We start from the raw sequence: 10,962 nt of genomic DNA, 5'->3' as shown, positions 1-10,962 counted from the left end.
CTTTCTCCCTGCTCGCCCCCCCCCCCCCCCACTGCGCCATGCAAAGAAGTAGACTGTGGCTATACCCAGATCCCTTTATTTCAATTCTAAAAACGCAAAAGCTCCGCGAGCGGGAGGGGGAATCCCCCTTCCCCTAAGCTCTACCTCACTAAGACTTTATACATACGCACAGATGGTGCACATTCGGAATAAGAGCTAAATTCCGTGATTTTAACACTTCGATGAAAAAGTATTGCACCAAAAATTTGCACCAGATCGCTGAATTTCAGGTCTGAAAACGCAAAATCACCTTCGTGTGGGAAGGGATATGCCCCTATCTACACCCTCGTGTGCATGCTTTTTCTGTTTGATTGCTGAACAGACAGCGTTCATGATATTCAGTGTAAGAATTGATACAAGAAGACTAGTGTATTTAAATCATACCATTTTATAGGCAATTGTTCAATAATAATCTACACTAAAATATACTGCAACCTTAAACAAGTGGGATTGTTTCAACTCGTTAAAACACGCAAAAACATGCATCAAATTGCACCATTTGCAACATCAAAATGCAAAAAGTTCTCACCGTGGGAGGGGGGACACCCCCCTCCCACACCCTCCCCTACCCCCTCGCTCGCTCAGCTCGCTCGGGTTCAGTCGCGTACATGATATTCAGTGAAAAGAATTAATACAAGAAGTGTATCTAAATTATACCATTTTATAGGCAAATTGTTCAATAATAATCTACACTGAAATATACTGCTACCTTAAACAAGTGGGACTGTTTCACGTCGATAAAACGCGCAAAAACATGCATCAAATTGCACCATTTGCAACATCAAAATGCAAAAAGTTCTTACCGTGGGAGGGGGACACCCCCCTCCCACACCCTCCCCTCCCCTCCCCCTTCAGTCGCGTTCATGATATTCAGTGAAAAGAATTAATACAAGAAGTGTATTTAAATTATACCATTTTATAGGGAAATTGTTCAATAATAATCTACATCAAAATAAACTGCTACCATAAACAAGTGGGACTGTTTCACGTCAATAAAACGCGCAAAAACATGCATCAAATTGCACCATTTGCAACATCAAAATGCAAAAAGTTCTTACTGTGGGAGGGGGGACACCCCCCTCCCACACCCTCCCCTACCCCCTCGCTCGCTCCGCTCGCTCGGGTTCAGTCGCGTTCATGATATTCAGTGAAAAGAATTAATACAAGAAGTGTATTTAAATTATACCATTTTATAGGGAAATTGTTCAATAATAATCTACATCAAAATAAACTGCTACCATAAACAAGTGGGACTGTTTCACGTCAATAAAACGCGCAAAAACATGCATCAAATTGCACCATTTGCAACATCAAAATGCAAAAAGTTCTTACTGTGGGAGGGGGGACACCCCCCTCCCACACCCTCCCCTACCCCCTCGCGTATCTATAACTATTGAAGGAGCTTTGGGGGGACACAAGACGTTAAGGAGACAATGTGTGTCTCCTTAACGTTTTTAGCGATCTTATACTCCATTCAATCCAGGGTTTCTGATGACAATGTTTGATACACGTTTTCCATACAGTGTCTCCCTAAAGCGGGATTTCGAGTTGCGTTTATCATAATACATACTTTATTTGTTTCCGCTGTGAGGAATGCTTCGAAAAACAATGATGTACATAATCTATCCTGTCGAACAAAATATAGTGTGATTCTCTCTTTTCGACTGCTAAGTTGTGAAGGAGTCATTTATGACAGTACTTCAAGACATAACATTCACGAGGATAATAGCGAAACAAAAACGCAAGAAGGCATATTAACACAATTCGACAGCAATATCAATGCATAATCTGTGTGTGTTTGGTGCAGACGCACCTTCTACTACTCGTGTGCCTTCAGAGATATACCTTACTGCACTAATATACAATGTGCTAGTATTGCTTTATGATATGTATAAAGAGAACATTATTTTTTAATTTGTTCTCACAGATTTGTGAAATATATACTAATAATGCGTACAATGGTCAAATCCACAAAATAGTTCAGAAGTGTCCCTTAATCATTGTTAATTGGCTGCTATATGCAGAATACGGAAGTGTGGCGTCGTAGCTATTTGTCACTATGGAACTTCTTTCCAAACAATCTCACCTTGCCCAAATATCTGTGAACGCTATTGTTGCTATTAACCATGCTCGCACCTGGCTCCAACCAACTACCCGAAGCCTGTGTGTCAGGATATCATGGTTAGAATCAGAATTAAAATAAACTAGAGCAAAAGACTGTGATATCCGATCACTTTGGTACTCTATACGCCAATGTTCCTTGCATTTACCATTCGCCTCTGAGCACGAATAATCATTAAACCCGCGAATGGTAAACCATGGTATTTCTTCATTTTGTTATTCTTGCTGTTGTTTTATGCTGCACTAAATTTCATGTAATTAGACGGTATGCGAGATATTTTCGCTACGTGGGAATCGATATTCCATCTAGAAAAAAAAAAAGATCCAAAACAATAAAAGATTTGAATCACTTGATCCTATTTATTGCAGGAGTCTGTAATTTTAGATTTGCCAAGATATACACATTGTCCAAAATCAATTGTCAAAAATTACTTTTAATACTGTTTTTCACTATTCATGTTGTAAAATGTTCGAATCCAAACTGAAGTGCAATACAATAAAGATATTGAATTGTAAAAAGAAGTCCTATAATTGTCAATATATTGCCATTTATAACAATTGTACCTTCATTTAATGTGATGACATGATTGACTTTATATCAATGTGGCATTTTATTTTTTTTTAGTGCAAATAAAATGTTTCTTTCTCAAATCAAACGGTAGTCATAGTATTTATAAATTTCTCTTTGTATGATATTAAAAAGAAAGTGTAGTAGCCATGAGGTGCGTACGCAAGTCCGATTTAACCGCAACCAAGTTTTGAGCATGACCAAAACTTTTTCCAGGTGAGTCGCGGGGATGCCCAGAGAGGTCCACGCAGAACGCCAGTAGCGGCAGCACTTCGCAGGCAACTCCCACTCAGGTACTTTGCAGTCCCCGTATGCAGCCAAGATAATGCCATTCTGTGGGACTTCTGCCATTCCTCAGAGGAATTCCTTCACTGAGTTGTCAGCCCCAACGCGCCTGGCACACAGGTCACACAGTATACCCGCAAGTAGAATTTAAGTAGAACGCGTCCAGCAAGTAAGACACATGCACTGACTTGCCCAAATCCTTGTCCGTCCGGTATGCTGGAAAATCCCTGCACCCAACAAGCCCGCGTAGATTGCCCGGAATGGTGCGACAGGGCCTAAATATGGTCGCAGGTAAAAAGATTCGCGTGCGCACCTCCGGGCTGCTACGGTTGAGATACGTGCTATATACTGTCATGTGTGGGTCATCTGCGGGGACCTCCGGGTAGTAAAAAATGTTCTTTGCAAGTCGCACGCAAGGCTTGTGTGACACGGCCTTTATCACGTTAATTGTGGCTCTGTGGGTCATGTTATCGAGTTCTGTAAACAGTTCGAACGTTTACCGAAGTTTGTGCCCCCTCCTTCTAAAAAATTGTCACAGCACTCACTTTTCCCATCAATGTATGAACCATGTAATACGAGTCACGGGATATGAACAAACATGTGAACATGTGAACAGCTTTATTGGTTCGTAACATATTGCTGAGGATTAACTGTATGATAAGGTCAGAAGAGAACTCGACATCAACAGGATGAAGACGTGCTTGACTATTACTCTCTTGTTGGCGTGTACTTGCGCAGCGCTGGGTCGGAACTACGATGGGTAAGTATCAAAACCATGATTTATATATATATATATATATATATATATATATATATATATGTATACCAATATGTATATATATATCATCACATGTACATATGTATATACATCATATACATGTATCATAGTCATCCTGTTTTTATCTCTTCGTATCTCTATCTATTTCTTACTCACTCCTTTCATTATTTTTTTTTTAATGTAAACCTAAATAATTTTTCTGGAAGCATGGAAAACGCCTGTTAAAGGGTGACGATTTTTTTTATACTAATTCATTGAGCATTGCTGAATGCAAGCCTGGGGAGAAATATTAAATACATACAAAAGATGAATTTAAGTACACTAAGAAATATCCCGGTGGTCTCTATTATCATGATCAACATTAGTGGCTAATTCCAATTGTATTTTCAGGCTAGTGGAAATTGACGCATTTCATTTCTTCTTTTTTTCTATTCTGATACATTCCTTCTTTGTTGGAAGAAAAGCAAGAAATTAACTTTTAATATAGATTTAGTAAACTTTAATGGGGTGACTGGGGGGGGGGGGGGGTGTATTGATAAATAACTTCGATACTTGCCCTTGACAAATGTCGTTACTTGGCCCTCAACAAAGCGCAGTATTTCAAATATGTTCATAAGGTAGTTCGTAAAATTAATGTGGTTTTTATTTCTCTTCCCATTTATGTTTAGAACATCCGCCAGTACTCACAATATCGATGTAATAATAAGGATTGATAATTAACAGTGCTTGCATAGGGTATGACACAAAGTGCATATGCCCCCATGGGCTCAAAAATGGAAAGCTTTCACAAAGACATACAATGTTACAATTACATAATGTTACAATGATAATTGCGTTTGTGATTTTATTATGTTTGTTGCAGAGATTTAAAGAATTGATGCATTAAACAAATGATTCAGATAGAAAAATATGAACATGATGTAAAGAATACATGGAAGATGCTAAAACAGGCCATGAATATATTAAAAAAAAAGAAATTGAATGTTCCAAAAATAAGATTTCATTATAAATTTTTTGAAGATTCTGGTGATATAGCACATATTTTTAATTCTTATTTTTCAATGATTGGAGAGAATCTGGCAAAAGAAGTACCACAGTCTGATACGCATTTTGCTAAATTTTTAGGTCAATCCAATCCCAGTTCTATTTTCTTTGCTCCAACTACGAAATATGAAATAAAAGACGTTGTTACTGCAATGAATAATAGACGAAGTGCCGGTTATGATGATATAAGCAATTTTGTTATAAAGGCAATTATATTTTCTATTACTGATCCACTTTCTCAAATTTTTGATAAATCCATATTGCATGGTGTTTTTCCTGATTGTATGAAAATTGCTAAGGTTTTTCCTTTATTCAAAAAAGGTGACAGTTTTTATATAAGTAATTATAGACCTACTTCTTTACTTTCATCCCTATCTAAAGTTTTGGAAAAATTAATATTCACAAGAACGATTAAATTTCGTAATCATCATTATGCTTTTACGAATTCCCAATTTGGGTTTCGTCAGAAACACAGCAACATTCATGATGTTTATTGATAACGCCGCACACACTATAGATAACCATTCTCACCTTGTTGGTATTTTCCTGGACTTCTCCAAGGCCTTCGATACAATTAATCACGACATTTTACTTCATAAGTTGTCGCATTGTGGTATACGAGGGAAGGCCTTGGAGTGGTCCAGGAGTTACCAGCAAAACCGAAAACAATATGTATCTGTGAACGAGCACAGCTCCAGTCTTGAAGTCACTAAATGTGGCGTCCCTCAGGGTAGTATTTTAGGACATTAACTTTTCATCATTTACATTAACGATTTTTGCAGATCATCTAACATACTTTCTTTATACTTTTTGCCGATGATTCAATTTTTTTTTCTCCTACCAAAATCCAATTACTCTTGACCATACTGTCAATTCTGAATTAAAAAAAGTGACTCAATGGATAAGAGGCAAGAAATTATTACTTAATTTTCAGAGAACTAAGTATATGTTATTTAGCAAGTCTATGAATCTGCTCTAACTATCAAAATTACTGAAAAGACAATCCTTAATTCCGCGTCTTCCCGGGAATCTTTCACTTGAGTGGAGAATGAATAAAATAAAGGGAAAAAATACAGGGATGCATGTTCTGCCCTTTCAAACAGTTAAAACATCCTCCTCGATCTCATAGCTCCACTTTCCCCTACTGGAACTCATTCTTGAACGATGCTACACTTTACATCTCGAAAAGTTAGTTTTCGTACCTGTAACGACTGTGTAAGCTTCAGGCTGTTTTCCCAAAATGCTCGAACCATTCTTAAATTCTTATAATGTTTCGTCCACAGGTACGAAGTATTGCGTCTAACGCCCTCCCACGACGAACATCGGCAATGGCTACGGGAGCTTGAGCATAACCTTGGCGATATGGTAACGATAATAACATTCCTTCCAATGATTTTTTTCTCGTGTTAAAATTCCTTGCAATATCATCTCTTATAGATAACGCAATACGTATCAAAATGCAGGCTAAAGGCACTTTAAAATTTCCGTTCTATACATAGGTATTGGCTTGCTTTTGATAAGTGAAACAATCTTCCTAAATAACTAAATTCTTTATCCAACACCTGTCCAAGATTGTCACAGATACACAAATCTGCTTTCAAAAGTACTTGAAATTCTACTCGTTTTTTACCCTTGAACAGAGCCTGTGTTCTAACCGACTCGTGACGTAACAAATGAGGCAAGAGCTTTTTAAAAGGCAATAGAGCGCTCCGAAGTCCCCGGATCAGCTGTCTCTATGGTATATGCATGCCTAAAACAGTATTATTTGCCAAACGCCTTGGATGAGCCTAACACCAGAGATCTCATCAAATGTCTGATCTGCGGGGGGGGGGGGGGGAGTTTGATGAAATATTTCTTTGAGATATAAGTTCTAATTCAAAAGAACTGAATAATATTTGTATAGAACATGTTACTGAGAGCTATATATTACAACATTCTCACCATTCAATGTCATTCGGATATTTGGTTATACCCCCATCTCACTAGACGGCGATCATCAAAAATCGACAAAGCGCGGCGGATCGTGGCTTGATCGCTTTAAATCTTCTCCGTCGTATCTTGAGCGGTTCAGAAGCGCGGAGGGTCGCCACCATCGCCATGGTCGGCGACCTCGCTACGGAAGTTTTGAACATGTCCAAAACTTCCGTAGCGAGGTCGCTGTGGGTTTAGAGCGTATCACAATCGCCTCACGAGCGCATTAACAGCGCCACATTCGTAGCTCTGACGGGGTAGCAAGGCGTTAGGCGTAACTCAAGCGCTGCTCAAGCGCATTGAAAGCTGCCCCCATCGCCCATGAAAATTACCACCGCGTAACAAGAACCAACCATGAACGAAAGATAGTGATGCCCAGAACAGGAAGGTGGACATGGAGAAATGCGTATAAAATTCATTTGTCCACGTACACTCAGTACGAATCTACTCTGTTTGTTACATTGTTTGTCATATACCATTGCAAGTCAATGAAAGTGAATTTAAATATGTCTTCATAAAATTGTCTCAAAATATTATAGGATACGATTTGTAGTTTGCTCGTAAGCCGGTTTTTTCATATTATATACATATTTTACCCTTTTAATTGAATGGATGACTTAACTAATGTTCTAACTGGTGTGTTCTAGAATGCTAAGATGTAAGGGTAAAACCATATTCTGCATATCCATGCTGGTTTGACACTGACATCTGCCTGAAGACATTCAATCATGAAACCCATTTTATATCCCGATAGCTTGAGATCTAGCATGAGCCCGGCGTAAACGTATCACTGTCGCTCCGATTGTATCACTGTTGTAGTGAGATCTTGATAAGCGTACGAATATCGCAATACGATCGTTTTGATCGCAGAAGCAGCGCGTCTCGTCGGCTTGGAAAAGCAGCAAAAACGTGGCAGCGTCGTAGCTTTATCGTGGCACAATCGCCTACAGCGCAGGTTGAGCGTAGAGAAACCGTAGTGCAATCGCCTGGGAGGCAAAAGATGGAGACCGACGGCGATCGCGCCACAATTTGTTAAATCGTCACAGATCGCCATGGTCGATGGTCGCCATGGTCGCCTACCTAGTGAGATGGGGGCCTTAGTATTACACTGGTACTCGCGCTTTGGTCGGGACGATGGTCTGGGCTCTGACTATACGGGGGCCTGCACTGTTGCCCGAGCTGAACTATACTAGTCGAGGCTGAGCCGCTGAACTGGCGATTGATCCGCTATTTACATTGGTGGTAAGCTGAAACCACCCTTGACGATACATTATTTTTTAATTTTTAATGTGTAGAGCTATTTTGGCAAATCTAAATGGATTGTATAATATCGGTTGAGGTGAGGATTCAGTTTTTAAAGGGGCATTCCGGACTATTTTCCTCATTTCAAATCATGTAGTACATAAATCGACAGCACCATGTATAAACTTCTGGAATCCATTGTGGACCCTTGAGCAAAGAAACCAATACTCGGAAAAGTTCAAACAAATTACACCGAACAATGTTGATGACATAGGAGCCTCGCATAATCTCAGAAATGTAGCACTGTAATTCCATTACAATACCGCTTGCTTAACAAGTTCACCTGTGTAGAATCTATAATGCATGCCTTCTTCTTTTGTTCTGCGTCCTTGAGCCCCAACTCACGTATTCATATAGTGAGGCTGTTATGTCATCATCCTTGTTCATTGCAATTTGTTATAAATTTTGAAAACATTCTTATTCCTCGTCCCAATCACTGTACATTCTGCAACTATTTTCCCAGTATAACTAATCTTTAGTTGTTCACGAATGAATATCTGCAATATGCACCAAAAATAGAGCTGAACGACGTAACATTGTTATGGGAGGCTCACGAATCACTTTCATCATGGCCATCATGCCAGGTCTACGAACAGAACATCATCAACACCCATTATGCCAGGAAGCTGGAGCTACAGACCATTTTATACCAGAGTACAAAAACATCTCAACAAATTACACAAAATAAAAAGGTATTTGGACATATTATCTTTTAGCAAATTCAATCTTCTATTTTGATAATCTCCTCTGTAGTTATGGTAATCAAGTGCAACTATAAATGTACCTGATATTCTAGAACTTTTATTCCATCTTCATGATACCACCTGGCCTATTTGATAAGTCCGAGTCATGTGAAGTCTCAATGATAATTATACAGCAACATGTCGCGCTCTAAACCTACTTTAGGCGAGAGATCCGATATCGCCCTAGGTCCCACTTGTGACGTCATTATTCTGTACTCGGTAAATTTCGTGTTTAGCTAAGTGCATTCGTGTTGAGAAAGGTCTTGGAAACTGCTGCTTATCGCCTTACACATTGACATTATAAACCTCAGGTTAGATGATTTATTTTGCGGTCTAATCAGTGCAATTTGTCCATTCTGTTTTATGGTTCTTCGCGCAGGTACTTTAAAGCTATACTGAGAAAGAGTGAATCTATGTATTTCAATCCAATTTATCAACGACGGGTGATGTGACTATTATAATTTTTAGAGCATATAGGCGAAACATTTGTTTGAAAATAGCACCTCCTATCTATAGATTAGAGACTTATATACCAACCGTGTCCTGCAACGCGTAGAAACGGATTTGACAATTCTCTGTAAAGAATAATATTATGCAGATGTTACAGTAATTATGATTAACCGGTTCTTTCTATATTTTATTGTTTTAATACACGCGCCGTTTGTACCATAATATACAGTGCATGCAAGCCATAGACAACACGCCGATATGTAACAGAACGAAAGAACACGTCAACAATCAAACTTCCGTCACTGTCTTGATCTTGATCATGAATATCGATGAAATTATCTTTGTGCTTTTTAAAGCGATTTTATGCAATACTCCATGCTTGTAGGCCCTGATGCGCATTACTCAACGGTACATTGATCAGAAAAGAAACAGAAAATGTGCGCCCTCTATTGTTAGCTCTTACAGTCAAGTTACAAATGAAGGGGTACAATTTATTCAGCAGCATACACATGGAAAGCGAGCATTTCATACTCAGTCTAATGCTGTCCTTTTCATAGACATCCAAAAAAAAAATGTTGAAATTCCAACGTCAAAAATCTAAGTTAATATCCATACATGCCATATGTTGCCAATGTCTCTACTATTGTATAAAACAAAGTCATGCAAAAATGAATTTCGAAATAATCTGTAGGCTCTTTAAATTATATTTTTGCAATTCGTTTATTGTTTATACCAAGAAAACGCGGTGATGACAGTGAGAATAGTGAAAGCTGATTCCTGACCAATTCAATCTGTAATCTTCCAATTTTTCAATTATACACTACTTGGACACATTTCAAAAATATAGGTTTTCTCGGCCAATTTCGCACTTTTTTAGTCCAATTCCTAATATGCACATTCAATTTAGCACAATTTAGCCTAGATGGCATGTTCGGTATTTCAATTTTATAATCTTTTCATTCAAATTCATTTTGGAGCATTCAAATTACCTTTAACATCATTCGAATCAGCACTTTTTCAATTCAAATTCGTAAGCACCATTTCGCAAATCGTTCATTCAATTTAGCATGATATTAGTCACGTGATCACGTTCATTCGAATTCATTCTTGGGCATCCAATTTCGCACTTACTGCAGTCAATTTAGCAGACACGTTATTGGTTTTATTCCTTTTTTTAGAATTTTCATTCATAATAGGTATTGTCTGTAAGCATCTTAACATTTCATATTTTCGTATTCATTCTTTATTCTGATATCACCTTTTCAACAGTTCTTTCAATATCATATATGTGTACGTGTTTATAATGTTCGATAGCGTTATTTAATTCACAGATACATGAATCTTAAGTTTATTTTTATATACATTAATTGGGAGAAGGAGGTTTCAATTTACATCGTGATTATTTCTTTCATCTGCATGTTTCATTATTTTCATTTGGTGGATGCTGTATTGCGTTAATCATCATTAGGAATAAAGTTCTTGGATCACCTCTAGCCATCAATTTGTCAAGGTTATTACCCTCAAATGCTTCTATGATTCTTTCCCTGTCTTCTTGAGAGATACGCCTGTATCTAACTCGTACTGCCATGATTGGACATAAGAAAGTGAAGTGAATCTATGGTACTGGTCCATGTATAGTTCTGATAACATGTATAAAAGAA

General features: G+C 38.2%; 1 protein-coding gene across 1 annotated transcript in view; it reads left to right on the top strand.

The window, feature by feature from the left end:
* The first annotated feature begins 3,273 nt into the window (after positions 1-3,273).
* LOC139735191 (carboxypeptidase B-like) overlaps positions 3,274-10,962 on the top strand; it is a 29,959-nt gene continuing 22,270 nt past the window's right edge. Inside the window, exons 1-3 of the mRNA XM_071645951.1 lie at positions 3,274-3,304; positions 3,752-3,773; positions 6,119-6,200. Coding sequence (XP_071502052.1) covers positions 3,274-3,304; positions 3,752-3,773; positions 6,119-6,200 — 135 coding nt within the window. The remainder of the gene's footprint in view (positions 3,305-3,751; positions 3,774-6,118; positions 6,201-10,962) is intronic.

This window comes from Diadema antillarum, unplaced genomic scaffold (genome assembly GCF_040938485.1).
Source record: "Diadema antillarum isolate AM-2024a unplaced genomic scaffold, OU_Dant_1.0 seq00000565_RagTag, whole genome shotgun sequence".
NCBI lineage: Eukaryota > Metazoa > Echinodermata > Echinoidea > Diadematoida > Diadematidae > Diadema > Diadema antillarum.
The sequence above is the reverse complement of the archived record's forward strand: the minus strand, read 5'-3'. Positions and strand labels throughout refer to the sequence as shown.